General features: G+C 35.0%; 1 protein-coding gene across 1 annotated transcript in view; it reads left to right on the top strand.

Moving 5' to 3' along the window:
• Positions 1 to 15,391: 15,391 nt before the first annotated feature.
• Positions 15,392 to 17,345, top strand: part of ApepP (Aminopeptidase P) — a 41,632-nt gene continuing 39,678 nt past the window's right edge. Inside the window, exons 1-2 of the mRNA XM_089641720.1 lie at positions 15,392 to 15,470; positions 16,720 to 16,849. Of these exons, the coding sequence (XP_089497846.1) occupies positions 15,469 to 15,470; positions 16,720 to 16,849 (132 nt within the window). The 5' untranslated portion in view covers positions 15,392 to 15,468. The remainder of the gene's footprint in view (positions 15,471 to 16,719; positions 16,850 to 17,345) is intronic.

Here is a 17,345-nt window from a genome sequence, read left to right as displayed (position 1 = left end):
TTTTTTTATCTCAGGACACTGAAATACTTCATTTTTATCTAACTTCTACAAAAAGTGCGATCACTATTTTGTGTATTTTTTAGATTATGATCTTTTTGATTGTAATTACGGTCTCGGTAACATTCTCATACATAACACCATGTTTCAACTTACTATAATACTATAAATAAACAACGTACGAGGAAGTTGGAAAAACATGCATTTAAATTCATATTTGGTTACAACTTTTGTAAGCGTCGATTGCCATGTTAAATGGTTTTTGACCCGAATTGATATTCCTGATACGTAAATATAACGTTACCTGTATTTACCGTACTTTACGGATAAAATGTATCAAAATTAAAGATGGCGTCGTCAACTACGGAAATAAGGGTAATTTGAATTAAATTTGAACTTTAATGCATTTTTTGTTTCCCCCCGATGTAAATATTTCTTGCTGCTGCTATAACTGCTACACTTAATGGAACGCACAGATAATGGAAATTACACTTAGTTTCAACAATTACTACAAGAAACAACTATTTAAATACACAAAATAGTTTATTAGGTTCTTAGTTTGGTTTAATTGAGTAATTGATGTGGATTTAGATTGAAATGAAACTCTCGCAAATGTAACTACATACACAAAAGTACAAATTGTCGACAAAGTGAACGTTTTATAAGGTAAATTGTAAATTTTGATTGATTGAAAATGGAATTATAATGCATCCTTTACCATCTGTCCCGATGTAAGTTGTTTCTTGTAATAATTAAGTTGAAACAAAGTATTATTTAAATTATTTGTGCGAAGAATCAAGCGGAGTACTGAAATTTTACTGCATTCTTTTGAAATGTTATTTAAAATTGAAGAGTTAATTTATTTGCGAGAACTTTCGATTCGTCTCGGACAGAATAATGAAAATATTTTTTTTTCACTAAAGAGTTCTAATGTAAATTTGAACTTAATCCTTTGGAATTCTAGACCCTGTTTTTCTGTTCGAGACGTCGAGGTATATAGATAGAGCTAACATTGGCGTCTGAAGTATGGGCCACGAACATCGTTTAACTGTCCGCGGTGAGACGCCACAGGCTTCAATCTGTTACAATCGCTCGCCGAGCGTGGGTCTCCGGCGATAACTTCGAAATGTTCACCATGCTCAGTAATCACGTAAATTGACATTCGTAGAGTTCGTTCATGATCGGAAAGATTCGGGCGACAACGACTACTTCCCGCACGGAAACTGTATTATGTTCATTGTTAGCTCTTTAATTTTTTTATTAAACAGAGTTGGAGATTCTCTCAGTATCGAATTTAGAATTGAAACGTTTCTTGAAATGGCGTTTACCATGTTAGATATGCCAGATACTTACCCAACCTCCTCTTACTCATCTCCTTCCCCTTTTCGCTACCCTTTGCCTCACAACATTTCCTAATAGGGGATGCCATAGCATTGGGGCAATTTGGACTCCTGTGTGGTAGTCACATGAGAAGGTTTTCTGAAGGGAGTAGGAAAGGGAAGGAGATAGGGGAAAGGAATGTTGACCAGTATCTGGCTAGTCAGATCTGGTCACCAAACACGATGATCAATGTCAATTATCCGATCAATGTGTTTACGCGATTGACGAATCCAATCTACCTGTTATGTGTTTTGTGGAAGTCCTCAGAAATCGTACCTTACAGTGTCAAACTTTTGATTTTACTTTCCATAACCTTTGACAATCACAATATAATGTCAATCATTCTGCCGTCGATGGGAAGTCACAAATATTGACTATAAACGATCGATTATCAATATTGTCATCGCATCACCGATGTAAATTAACGAAACTATTGACGATAATTGATATAGATCATCTTTGAGGCGATTTAAGTCCTTTCAAGCGAAATTTTGTTGCTTTTCACCAGGGCGATACTGAGAATATCTGCCGCCATTTGTTATAATGTCTGTTGTTAATTTATAATCCATGTATTTTTCTCGTTTGTTTTCATGAAATTATTGTAACATTTGTACTGACATAACTAGTTTTTCACCACCTCCGACTAAACTGTCGATTAGAGCTACACAACGAGTAGTGTATATATTATCCCCCTTACCAATAATGTGTTTTGAATTTTTCACAAATGATAAACAACAATTGATAACGTTAAACGGTTGTTTTTCAGTCGTGTAAAATTTTAAACACGCCTTTATGCAAAACATTATCTGTTTACCCGAGTAAATGTATGTTAATGCTATGATTAGTTAATTGGAGGTGGTGAAATACTTCCATAGTGCCTAAATATTTCAATATACAGGGTGTATCAGGACTTATCCCAAAAGACTTTAACCAGCGATTCTCGACCTTATTGGTGTAAAAAATATTGTCATGTCACGAATTATTGTCAAATCACACAGCGAAACGATTATTCCGCTGTGTCAATGCACGCTTGTCAATCTCTTCAATTGTCTCAGTAAGTGATCAATTAGCGATGTTGTCAGTCGCATCAATGCCGGGTTCACACGAGGACAATACAGAAGACAATAATACAATATTGTAATGTCTCAAAGTCCAACTGCCGCAATATACGACAATGGGACACTGCAACAATTCTACCATAGATCGATGCCATAGGTGGAGCGACTGGCTACTATTCTACTGTATTTTCCAAGGGTAAGACACAGTCCTGCGATTATAGCTTGCCTGTATATCTCTGGGACAATGTCTTGGCTCAATGTCCTGTCCTTCAAACTACTGCTCACAGTAGGACAATGGGTCCACGTTAGCACGGTTGTACAACTTGATATTAACCACCCTGTTCCCACAGCTTTCGACAGTAAAGGACGGTGCACATCACATGGTAAAAGCCCTCTGGTTAAACTCTCTCGACTAAGTACTGATACATTCTGTATATATATGTATATTATTTAATTTTTGTAACATAATCGTACACGTTAGGAATTTTTTAAAATACAATATATCTGTTATAAGACAGTGAAATGTAATAACTCCTCGATTTCAGGAATGTTGTGAAATATCTGATCTGGTCGCTTAACAAGTTGTCTAAAGCCATTTCAAGCTAAATTTCAAATATTAATGCTAATCTCTCACAATATTGCAAGAGTATCACTCAATTAGGCTAAGGTTGTAGGTAAAATGATTGTAATCAAAATGACCGTAAGCAACATGACTGTAAGCAAAATGTCTGTAAATAACATGACCGTAAGCAAAATGATCATAAACAAAATGATTGTTAGCAAAATGATCGTCAGCAAAATGATCATAGGTGAAATGATCGTAAGCAAAATGACCATAAACAAAATGATTGTTAGCAAAATGATCGTAAGCAATCTGATCGTAAACTAAATGATCATGAGCGAAATGATTGTAAACAAAATGATTGTGAGAAAAATGATTGCAAGCGATATGATCGTAAACAAAATTATCATAAGCGAAATGATCGTAAACAAAATAATCGTAAGCAATCTGATCGTAAACAAAATGCTTGTTAGCAAAATGATCATAAGCGAAATTATCGTAAGCAAAATGATCGCAGGCAAATAATAAGCAAATGATTGTAAGCGATAATAGTGTCTTGTGTTTCATGTTAAGGTATAAATATATTATGATACAATTTACATGTAATCATGTATTTTACGAGATAATCTACAGTTTACGATGAAATGATAGTTATTATCTTTTTTATTACCGGTACAAATATATTATATTCAAATTTGAGGTACTGGGATTAGCTTCCTGGTGAGACACGCCGTTCGCGATCGAAACAATGCTTGAAATGGCTTTATCCGTGTTTGGCGACCAGATCTGAATAATAGACGGCGATTTCCCAAACTTTCACTTACCCGTTTGGGGGCGATTGCAACGATGGCATCCCCTGAAGCTTAAGAGGAGATGGGCAAGTGTAAGGTTGGGATGCAAGAAGAATCGCTAATTACTATAATGATTTCAATACTGTGAATTTGTTGAATTGTTCAGCATATTCAAATTTTGCAATTTCGTCAATAAAAATGATAAAAAATATGAATTAAATGCATTTTTTTTTGTGTTCCCCCGTTACGCTAGTGGTTTTGTGAACGCTAGACCTCCCGTCCAAAAAAAGTATGTTTTTAATTTTATATTATTTATCAAATCAAAACTTTGTCCAAAATCAGATTCAGATTTCTGAGTAGGTACTTGAACTACCTACCCGATTTAAACCATAAATATTTTACGTAACGTTTTTTTTTAAATTTCAAATTGGTAATTATACAATTTGTCCAAAGATTTTTTTTTTAACTCCACACAGGAGGCCTTGAGGAAAATAAATTTCTCTTATTGTCTATGTTGTTGGGATGCTGTGTGGAGGGTCTTTTTGGAGAAAGGTAGGAGAGAAAGTTCTGGGAAGGAAAAAGGTATCAGGGGTGGGTGGTAGGAGTGACGGGTCGAGAGGAAGTCAAAAGGTCTCCCTCAACCAGTATCTTCCGATCCGATCTGCATCGCATCTCAACCCCTGGAGAAGCAGTCGATTTAAAATTTAAAATTAATGTGAATTAATTTTTAAAATACAAACATAATATATGAATTAATTAATTTTTAATATATAAAATGGACAAAAGAGACATCTCTGGTCATTTTTGGATGGATTTTGCTCTGCAGGTGAATTATAACCGACTACAGTCGCCTTTTGCATTGATCAGTTGGATTCATCCGGATTGTGTCATTTGTCAAAAGATGTATATTTAAGACAAAAATGATTGAAATATATTTTTTTGTCACAAAAAATGTCACAAATCATGGCAGTGCGTATTATTGCAATGTGCCGATTCATCATTAATAATTCTACTCTCTTGAGAGCTGGCTGATCTTATAATCTCATAGTGCGAACTCAAATATATTTTGTGCTGATCTGCCGTCTGCCACCGAATTGAAGATCAAGGAGTGTAACTCAATTGAAAGTGGGATTCTCTGGTGAGTCTTTTCTGTTCATATGTATTTTGGTGGCTGGTTAAGTTGTGTTTTCCTGCAGAGTGAATTTATTGATCAATACATTTTTTTTCATTGGGATTTAAAATATTCCCTGATGGTCTGTGTTATTTACACGCCAGATCATCATCCAACCCCTCTGGCATAATTGTTCGGTTTATCACCCGTAGAATTTTTCTTCTTTCTATATTTTACCATGACTATCGATATGTAAATGGCACTTGTGCCGTTAATTCTAAATAAATTAAATAGTGCTTACTTTGGTCACAAGGGCGAGCCGACGAAACAGTTCTATCTGTTCAATACTTACTTTGTTAAGAGCAGAATCCACGGTACCAGTTCGATATATTCCTACAGCTATAAGAGTCGACTCGATTGAGCGGGAGCCGTGAGCTCGAGGGTACGAGCAGTGAGAAGCTCGCCAGATACGAAACCCAGCCTACAGCGTATGATGATCATACGTCTCTTGTTACCGTCTCTTATTAGGACCGTTCAATTGAGCCCCGGTACGATTTACCGAGAGAGTATTTGTGCTAGTGTACTAATTATTTTTCCTTTTTTTTATCTAATCACATTGAGAAATATAGAAAATAGATGATTGCAATAATATTATAATCAGAGATGTGCTTAATTTCAAATAAATCCATTTCAAATGGAAATGCAAAATGGGTATTTTCCATAGACATATGAATATTAGTAGACCTGCCCTAAGTGATTAAAAGCGTATTATCCCCACTCCCCATACCGGTTCCATTGAGCCGGCTGGGCTCGCATATGGCCTCAAGTGAAATTTGAAAACGTGACGTCATCATTCTTGTGCGAACTATGGTCGAGGCATCATCGGTTCATTTTACGAAATAACTCGGCAAAATGTTGACTTGTGATATGAAAACTTGTAAAAATAGATGTGAAAAAGAGAATAAACCCAATTGTCGTATTACATTCCATAAGTAAGCATTATTTTACTTTATTTTAAACTTATTCACACCGTATTATATGGATCAGTTTTAGAAACATATACTATCACATCACAATGTAGCGATTCTCAAGTGTGCTCATCGTTGTTTACTGGGGTAAGTAAATTATGAGACATTTGTAAAAGTGTCTTAACTAAATACTCTGAAACTAACTACGACTCTGAAAATGGAAGCTGCCTTACTTTGCCGAATTTGGACTTCGCAAATTAGTTCATAACGTGGCGAGTAATTTGCGCTCCCATGTAGAAATGTCTATTCATTCAAAAGCAGATTTTACTTTTAAGAACTAAATGGTGATATTATAATGCGAGATGCCTATTTACTGTCAGATTGATTTATTGACGAATCACAGTCAGCCTTACTCCCTTCGTTCTTCAACAGTTGATTTTACCCCTCGCCCTTATCTTCTCGTCTATTAATTCCTATGTCTGTGGTATTTTCCATTTTGCATTTTAAATGCTTTTCTAAAAACCATTTTCCATTTTAAATGCTTTTTTTCAACATACCTACTATCTCCACTCATCTTTTTTTCATAAGCCCCAAATATCAGTCGGTCCTCAACCTCGCTATGAGAGATAATTTACATTTGTCAAGTTGCTCCCTGGTAGGAGGAACCCTGGCAATTGAGTGATACCATTACAAAAAATACTGATTCAAATAGGTACTGAACATGGGGCCATGACGCTGTAATATTAAATGTTAGATAGCAGTTTCTATGTTTTTACGTTGGCAACATTAGTCCCGCGCAATTTTTTTGTGGTTTCATAATCTGTAGTCGTGGTGTTTTTGGATTTACCATCATGTAATATGTTTGTTCTACATTGATGTCCATTATTAAATGACAAAATTGTTTAAAAATTCTATAATTATTTTAATTGTTTGACTTGAGAAACCATTTTGCATTTTCAATGCATTTTGAAAATAGGTATTTTGCATTTTGCATTTGAAATTCTTTTCTAAAACCCATTTTGCATTTTCAAACGGAAAAGTTTTGACCCATTTCCATTTTGCATTTCAAATGGTTTTGGGTACCCATTTTGCACATCTCTGATTATAATTATAAATACTAATGAACTGAAATTAGAAAATAAATAACAGTAATTATATTTTTTTAATAAATAAATGAATTGAAAAAAAAAGGTATTTTCTTTAATTATTAGGGCTAGTAGATTTTTTGATAGTGACCATCTGGTAACCCTGTGCAAATCTCAAGTACGCTCAACTATTGAATTTTGTAGCCACCTTTTGGCTGGAGCCCTGAAATCGAAGCGGTCCGTTTGACTGACTTTTTTTATTTATTTTTTTTATAATAACTCCACACAGGAGGCCCTGAAGAAAATAATTTCCCTCAGGGCCTATGTCATCTTTGGGGATGCTGTGTGGAGGGTCTTTTTGTGGAGAGGAAGGAGTGAACATGGGTCTTGAAGAGTCCCATGTTGTAGGAGGGAGGAAACACAGAGGCCGGCAGTTCGTTCCACAGCCGAGCTGTTGAACCTAAGAACGAATCGTAGAAGCGACCCGTTCTCATGTGACAAATGTCAACCGTGTACAAATGTTGGGCGCGCGTTTGGCGTGTATCCCGACTACGCACCGGTGCCGAAGGGATCAATGACGCTAGTTCCTCAGAGCATCTTCCATTGTAATACCGATAGAACAAGGACAGCATACCTACCTGACGCCTGTGCTCTAAAGATTGCAGTCCGTTTGTTAAGATTGGGGAATCTATCAAACGGACCGCCCGTTTTTGCACAGAGTCAAGGGTTTTTTTCAGGTATTTAGGGGCTCCAGACCAGAGATGGCTGCCAAATTCGACAGTAGGGCGCACTTGCGATTTGTACAGGGTCAGCAGTTGTGTACTATTAAAGTATCTGCGGGCCCTGTACAGTACGCCCAGCTTCTGAGAGGCCAACTTTACTCTGGCTTCGATGGAGCCCCCGTACCTGAGCTGGTCACTTATAGTTACACCAAGCATATCAATGGAAGGCCTGTTCAGAAGATTGTACTACACTGTCTATATTGACTATATTGTCGATATTGATTATATTATCTATGTTGACTGTATTATCTATATTGACTATATTATCTATGTTGACTGTATTATCTATATTGACTATATTATCTATATTGACTGTATTATCTATATTGACTGTATTATCTATATTGACTATATTTATTATTTTCCACATTAACAACAATACTGTCTTATCCCAGTTGTGGACCTGTTGTCCTAGTGTAAACAGAAGTTTTGGGGACAGGTCAATGGGTCAAGACATGCCCGTCTACCTCACATTGTCACTGGGGTAGACGGGCAAGCTTTCTCCTCAGTATAGTGTCTTACACCCACAACCGCGCACGGCCGCGTTTAAACAAGTTTGGACAGTAGGACGATCGCTCCATGCGTACTTATCTTGGATCTCGTATTTCGGCTTAAAAAGTTGCATAAATGGAACACAACAATACGTCGTGATATAAAATAACTAATATTTTGAACGCTCGTAACATATGTCGTTGTGTATCCATTTTTGTAGCATTCCGTGTTTGAACTGCGGTCGAATTGTGTTATTGTCCTGTCCTGCTTGGCGCGGCTGTTCTCGGAGCAGTGACAGGACAATATTGTATCATCTTTTGTGTTGTCCTTTTGTGATCCCGGCATTAGTGTAAGCGTATCTCGTCATCTCAGTCACACCCGTGACGTAAATAAGTATATAATCGCTGCTAGGTCCTATGTAGCTATTTCGTTTGTACACACATATTATTTTAATGTCTATCTTTGTCGTACTCGAACAACGTTTGAATTAAGAATTTACTGGAAACATGAAAAGTATTTGTCATTTTAAACATTAATTAAAATTCTGTTTGTATTGATGTCATTACCGCGAGATACAGTCTGTAATAATTGTATATAAATCCCTTAATGTACAGTGCCCACAGACATAGGAATTAATAGACGAGAAGATAATGGCGAGGGGTAAAATCAACTGTTGAAGAACGAAGGGGGTAAAGCTGACTGTGATTCGTCAATAAATCAATCTGACAGTAAATAGGCATCTCGCATTATAATATCACCATTTAATTCTTAAAAGTAAAATCTGCTTTTGAATGAATAGACATTTTTACATGGGAGCGCAAATTACTCGCCACGTTATGAACAAATTTGCGAAGTCCAAATTCGGCAAAAAAATTCTTCTATTTTCAGAGTCGAATATTTCGTTTAAGTATTTAGTTAAGACACTTTTATAAATGTTCATAATTTACTTCCCAGCAACCAACCAGCTTTGTGTTTCGCGTCCAGACGTTTCTCGATGTGATAGTATATGTTTCTACAACTGATCCATATTATACGATGTGAATATGCTTAAAATAAAGTAAAATAATGCTTATATATGGAATGTAATACGAAAATTGGGTTTATTCTCTTTTTCACATCTATTTTTACAAGTTTTCATATCACAAGCCACTATTTTGCCGTGTTATTTCATAAAATGCCTCGACCATAGCTCGACGCTAGTTCGAACAAGAATGATGACGTCACATTCTCAAGATTCACGGGAAGCCATACGCGAGCCCAGCCGGCTCCAATGGAACCGGTATGGGGAGTGGGGAATAATACGCTTTTAATCACTTAGGGCAGGTCTACTAATATTCATATGTCTATGATTCAATGATATATTACAATTTGAGATTTTAATCATTATGTTATTGAAAAAATAAAAGTAATTTCTTATGATTAAGGCTCTCGTAGGTCGCGGGTTCAAATCCCGGCGTGCGCAAGTAAATTTTATTAGATTATTTTGTGTTATTTGACAAATTACTCTCAGTATCGCCCTTGCGTAAGACCACCATTGACAATTGAAAAGTTGCTTGAAATAGGTTTGCCACAGAACAATGCACGTCAATGGCACGCCTAAAGGTCAACAATTTAATCTCCAATTAAGTATTGTCATCACGTCTTTAATGTATAATCAATACATTAAACCTAATCCATTTGTTATCTACATTTTTTAACCACTTTCGTCAGTCTGTCGTTTTCATTTGTGAAGGTTCGTGTTTAAAAAATTATATTAAAATTCTTTTATTTTTTTCATTCGTTTGTTGAAGTACGTTTTTTTTTCATTGAATAATAATTGTAAAAAATTGTTTTATTTTTTTTAATTTCGTGTTTTAAAATAGCTTGAATTTGAAAATATGTAGTTGATTTGAACTCCGGCTAGAAAAAATTGTGCAAATTTCATAATGTCCGAGCTCACTATTAGTTGAGACTTAAATAGCTCCTGATAAATATTGATTTAAGAGCTGAAAATATTTACTTTTGACCTGAAAAATTCCGGTTAGAAAAACATGCAAATTTCTTTACTTCAGAACTCACCATTTGTGAGTTTTTGCCGTTTGATGTATACAGTTCATGTTGAAAATGGATTTAAGTGCTGGAAATAGTAAATTTAGGTTAGAAAAAGTGCAAATTTCATAACTTCAGAGCTCACCATTTGTAAATTTTGCTGTTTGATGTGTAGTATTATATAGCTCACAGTGAAAATGGATTTAAAAGATAGTTAGATTAGAACAAAAAAATTGCAAATTTCATTACTTCAGAGCTCATTATTTGTGGTTTTTCTGTTTGATATCATATCGCTCGTGATGTAAATGGATTTAAGTACTGAAAATAGTTACTTTTGACCTGAAAAATAGCGCTTTGAAAAAAGTGCAAATTTCCTTACATCATAGTTCACCATTTGTGAGTTTTGACTGCTTGATACATTCATCTCATGTTGGAAATGAATTTATGTGCTGAAAATACTTTATTTGACTTGAAAAACTCCGGTTAGAAAAAAATACAAATTTCATTACTTCATAGCTCACTATTTGTGAGTTTTGCTGTGTGATATATATAACTCATGATGAAAATGAATTCAAGTGCTGAAAATAGTCTTGACCTGAAAGATTCCAGTGGAATAAATTTACACAAATTTCATGAAGTCAGAGCTCATCGTTTGTGAGTTTGAAGTTTGAAAAATGCTCTACGCAAGCGATGCATCTGTGTTAATGCCTCATTCTTTTCAAATCTGGTTGCAATAACTTGTACAACTATATATTTTTTTAGGGTTATGTAATTACGCAATAAATTATTGAGTAGTTTTTATTGTATTCATTTCACCACTGAACAAAATGAATTCCTAGAAATGTTATAATACAATAGAATTAAAATAAAATTATGAATTATGTTATAAAAAATAAAAACTACTAAAGTTTATAAAAAATATAATTTAATGACCAAGGTTATCTGTGACATTTTCTTTTGATTTAATCAACCGTTTCTAGATTCCGTTTGCCAAGCGATTTTTATGCATATTGCCATTATTCATGGTGATATAAGGCACACCAAGAATATACACATTTTTATCTTGTGTGCAGTCAAAACGTACCCTAAGGATTTTTACTTGTAATTGTCATTTTGCTGTCCGATGATATATTTTTTCAATTAAAAACAAAACCTATATTTAAACTCGTTGCCACTGATCAAAACTGCCACATGTCGCAACGGCTGTTACAATACGCACACTGTCTCACTGCGCATATCACTCCTGTAACCTGATACATACTTCATTCATTTATATATCAGCCAGAAGAAGAATAATATTACGCTGACCTTTATTATTATAATCTTCTTGTAACTATATAGCGAAAGTATTACCAACTGCATGCAATCTAGGTACAAGCCAGCATCTAAATTACTCGGTACTGATATTATTGTTGCAATTGAAAATACTTTTCGATTGAGTAGTTCTAGTTGGTTGTTGCAGGTGTATAGACTCAGTAAATCAGGGCCGTCTATAATTCTATTGGAATCGGAGTGGATTTTAAAGTGAGGGATCCAGAGAGTAGAATTATATTCAACTTGTTATTTTTTAATATATTTGCCATTAGTAGGGTAAAATTGAGCTTATTTCTAGTACACTACAAAACACTTCTATCAGCTTTTTCTATTCGGTGATTTCACTACTTCTTGCGAAAATATTAGAAATCGTTGGATAAGAACAAGAATAAGTAGGACACGGTTAGATATACTTTATTTTCAAGTCGTTAACAACCGCCACAGTAACCGAAAAATGAAATGTGCCAAAAATGTGTATATTCTTGGTATTCCTTATATCGTAGGTAACAGGCATTAAAATCGCTTGACAAACGAAGCCTAGAAACGTCCGATTTCAAGCAAAAAAATAGTTTTTACGTATTTTGTAAATAATTTTATAAGAAAGCAAAAAAGTTAATCAAGTGAAACTGTCACAGATAATCTTAGCTATAATACTGTATTTTTTAAAAGTTTGTTTTCTTTACGCATTCATACATTTCTATTGAAAAAATATTTTTTGTAGTAATTTGCATTTATATTTTTTATTGAGTAATTTATTTTTTTATTAATATTCTACTCAAGCGAAACGATAGGAAAACCTTCAATTTAACTAAAGCATATTTTTTGGTTTTCATAATCTACACCAATTCGTTATAAAGATTAAACAAAACAGTGATTTGGCATTAAGTTTCGCCTTAAATTAAAAGTTACAGTGTTAAAAGTGAACAAAAATGTCAACACACAGACTATGGTTTGTGGCAGTTATTTTGAGTACAATAGCTTCAGAGTAAGTACACAAATATTATTATTAGATAATTTGTATAGCGCCGATTTTGTGAAAAATCACCTCAAAGCTTCGCAATACAAATACAGTGGTACCTCGACATACGAGTTTAATTCGTTCCGCAACCTTGCTCGTATCTTGAATTACTCGTATATCGATGCAGATTTCCCCATACAAAACAATTAGACTACCATTAATCCGTTCCAACCTCCAAAATGTCACCTCAGTTATTTTTGTTACGTGGTTTTGAATAATAAAATCGTATTTATAAATGACAAATATTTATTGTACAAAAACAAAAAAGAGAATGTAAATAAATAAATTAGATATCCTTACTGGTCTTTGCCTTTTTCGTTATGTTTTTCTCGCTTTTACCTGTAGGCCGTTTAGAAAAAAACATGTCCAAGGAGGTTTGTTTCTTCCTCCCTCTCAGAATGTTCCGGAAATGAGTTAGGCAAGTGTCATTAAAGAGATCAGATGCACGACCTGTTGCAACTTTTTCTGGGTGTTTCTTTTCCACGAACTTTGTGTGTCTGACTCCTCGAAAGCAATTTCTTGCATAACATCCGTATGCTGCTGTGACTGTAACTCTTGCATCTCCTCAGTCGTCAGTTCCTCGACGAGTTCGTTCACGTCTCTCTCTTCCACCTCTAGACCCATGGATTTCCCCAGAGACCTAAAGCTAAACCGAACTCGTATCTCGAATTTCGCTCGTAACTCAAAGCAAAAAATCACTCGCTCGCCGGCTCGTATCTCGAAAAACTCGTATGTTGGGGCACTCGTATGTCGAGGTACCACTGTATATAACTTATTATCAAATATTAATTATTTCAATCTATATATAATACTATTGGACTCTGCAATGTTTTGCTATTGCATTCTTCCACCATTCACTACTATATACCTCCTTCTTTCCCCAACGTTTCGGACAACATTACAGTGTACATCGTCAGGGCAGATGTGTAAGTGTTCACCACAATCTACAATTACGCTTCTGCCCTGAAGATGGACACTGTAATGCTGTGCGAAATGTTGCAAGTTGTAATACCCTATAAATAAATCACGATAATTTTTAATCAATTTCGCCAGAAGTAAGGAATAATTTACCCTACTTTCGGAACATGCACATCTCCAAAACGCACTTCCATTAGTGCACATCCTCAGTGGTCGTCACAATGTGTGATAAACATATTTTTATTAGAGATAATTAATCTATCTATATATATATAAATGAATGTTACTTCGTTTGTCACGTAAGCGTTCCTTTGGCATTCATCTGATTTCGCTGAAAGTTTGTTTGTTCTTATTAGCTGGACAAAAAAAAACATTTCTTCTTTCCGTAGAGCTGGTAGAATAAAAGTGAATAATCGAAAATATTGCTAAAAAATATTCAAAATTCGCTGAACTTGAACTTGGGACGAGGATCGGTAACTGTAGGTACGCCAGATGTTTTCAACGGAATTCTCGAAAACTCTGAAGGCCCTAACAAGTGTTTCGCTAAGCCCAGGGTAATTTATTATCCCGACAGTCACGTTTTACTGCGGGCACAATGCACCACTAACTAACGCGATCACCAGGAACAGAATTACACAGAGATGAATGATGGACTCGCCGAATATCACAGCGGTGCTGCCAAGGTCTGTTATCTATGTGAGAATTAGCAGCAGACACATACCTGGACGGATGACGAACCTCGTGCTGGCACTGTTGGTGGACGCAGTGGACTCTCTCGCTGCAGCAGCAGAGCTGGTCCAGTTTCTTCACCATCTAGGATTCTTGCTGCAGAGTCTCCATCTTATATCTACGTGTCACCTGTTCCTGTACTTCATTTCATTTAACTTTATTTTTGTAATATTTATATTTTTTCTAATACCTTCTTCAACTAAATACATTTATAAAACCACTACAAACAGTACAAAATCATATTATCAAGGTTATATATAATAAAAAGAGGACATTTTCGACTGATAAATTGTACAAGGAATCTCAACTATTCAATCTCCGTAAACTATTTTTACTTCAAAGCCTGAAATATGTCATGAAAAATCAAAACAAATTTCAAAAATATGAACCCAAAATCAACTTTAGAAGAAATCATGTATTTTATACCCCACAAACCAATACCAAACTAATGCAAACTCACAGTAGCTTTATTGGACCTCGCACTTTTAATCTATTACCAAAAAAAAAATTCAAGTAACAACTAAACTAGCTCAATACCAAAAAGAATTGCAACAATTGCAACTGTACAATGCAAATGTTGAAGCATTATTCATTTAATTTTTACTTTTTTCTCTTTTACTATTTTGTTTCTTTATAGTTATTATTATTTTATTTTGTGTTCTTTTACTTCATATATATTATCTTACAATCTTTATTTTTACTTTGATTTATTTTTAATATGCACCTCTTGCACAATCTTTTAGACTAACTTTAATTATAATCCTATCGTTTTTCTTTATATGCTTACTATTATTTTTAGGTACAAAAATATAATGTATACACTTATATTACCCACGCACAGGCTGCGCCTTAGTGGGTCCCCTTTCTTATTATTATAAAACTGTAATGTCTAATTGTATAAATTGGGAAAAATAAAAGAAAAAAAAAAAAAAAAAAAAAAAAAAAAAAACTGTTAAGCGCCCCTGAGGTGATATCTCACAAAAGCGGCGCTATACAAATTGTTAAATAAATCAATAATATTACTTCCACCTTAAGAATGCAACCAGTTGTCAGGTACTATGGAATTTGACCTGAAAACTTTACCCCAAGTCCCCGAGCGCTATCGGTTACAAGTCAGCTGGTAAATACTGTAAAATTGATAAGGCACTGATAATATATCTTATCATTATACAATTTTACAACTGCTGTTGGCACATAAGTCTTTATTGAAGTTTTTGACAAGTGTGAACTTTAAAATGTAAGTTTTAACTATTTATTAGTCCCAATGATGCAATTTGGGAGGCGTGCATGGGTACCGTCGCCCCGGGAACCATTCGTCTCTCTGCCATAGATCAGCCCAAGTGGCGAGCTACGGTCTGTGGATTAACAGTCGTGTCCGGCTTCGTGGGGTGAGGTTTATCCAGGAGCAGAAGAGGCCGGTTGAGGGAAACCCTTTGATATCTCCAGCCGGACTCTCTCAACTCTCTCAACATCTGACTGAGAGCGATGAATTCATACCATTAAGTTAATTCTACCAGTTAAGACTTTTTGAAAATTTTAATTATTTATACCGTACTTCCATACGTAAATATATGCATGGAACATCTTCATCTTCTAGGATGAGGTAAGTGTGCATGCCGAATAATTTATGATTCACATGTCATCTCTGGGTGTGCTGTGTGGTGAGTCTTTTTAAGGAATAAAAGGGTGAGTCTGGGTCTTGAAAAGACCCTTGACAAATGTAAACCGTATACACGGAGAAATTACACTGATATAAAATATTGCCAATTTATTAAAAATCTGGTCAAATTATTCTTATTCCTGTTAAAAATGGGACTGCAGGCCTTCAACAAATGAATTGACAGGTTTCCTGTCGGTAAAACATTTTTTTTATTTTTTATTTTTTTTTAAAATTTAATATTTGTATGTTTTTTACAATAAATATACAATTATACATATTATACAGTGTTATCAAGGTAAATAATAATAGCTTTTCCTCACCATAAAGAGACGAGGCTCTTGTGTTTGGTGAGTGAATCCTAGCTCAATTATATGGAATCATGTAAGTAAGTAAATAATATATTTGCAAAACCAAAGGGATATGTAAGAAATAGGCAAGATTTATCAATAATACAGTTTCAAGATTTGAAGGAAATGAAATTTGAAAAAAACATGATTGCAATCTTTAGAGCACAGGAGTCGGGTAGAAGTATACAAATGGAAGATGGTCAGAAGAACTACTGTAATTGATCACAGTTGGGTTGAAATTTATGACATTATAACAAGTCGTTTTTTCTTGATTTCAACAGCTTGCCTGCGTAATGATTTGCCAGTTCACTCCTTCTCTTTCTTTACAGCGTCCCCAAAGATGATCTAGGCCCAGAGGGAACTTATTAAAATATTAAAATAAAAACTGTTCCTATCTTCCTCTCCGCCACAGTCCAATTGTTCACGACAGCAGGGAGCAGTTGGGACTGTTAAATGAAAAGAATCTCTTTTAATTTCAGGTCGATTGCAGCCGTTGTCGACTCAAAGGCAGATCCTGACATGGCCAACAGACTGGCGCGCCTCCGGGCCTTGATGCAGCAGACCAAGTCCTTGAAAGCTTACCTCATCCCCACGGGAGACGCCCACCAGGTACACCCAATAATACTTCCGACTTCTGACATTTCTCATACATTCTATCGGCAACATATTACACTAGCGCCATGAGTTGTTCGCCAAGGTTTTTTCTCATACATTTCAAAGGATTTTATGTGATATATTCAATATTTTACATTACAGAATTATAGACACTAAAAAAAATTAGAAAACCCATCTGATTTTTTGGCTCGTACATAAAAGAATATTAAAGCGGCTATGTATTAACCTTTCAGGCCTCTGGCATATTATTGACGGTTACATTTCTTAAAAATGCTGTCAGAATGTCGGAGAATTTGGGTGTATTTTCGCTTCTCAATAAATTCCAAACAAATAGGATATTTCTGAACGTATTTGAAGACCAGAGATATGCAAAATGGGTACACAAAACCATTTGAAATGCAAAATGGAAATGGGTCAAAACTTTTCCATTTGAAAATGCAAAATGGTTTTTAGAAAAGCATTTCAAATGCAAAATGCAAAATACCTATTT

This window comes from Hesperophylax consimilis, chromosome 17 (assembly GCF_061612785.1).
Source record: "Hesperophylax consimilis isolate HC1 chromosome 17, BYU_Hcon_1.0, whole genome shotgun sequence".
Lineage (NCBI taxonomy): Eukaryota > Metazoa > Arthropoda > Insecta > Trichoptera > Limnephilidae > Hesperophylax > Hesperophylax consimilis.
This window is presented reverse-complemented; position numbering and strand designations above follow the sequence as displayed.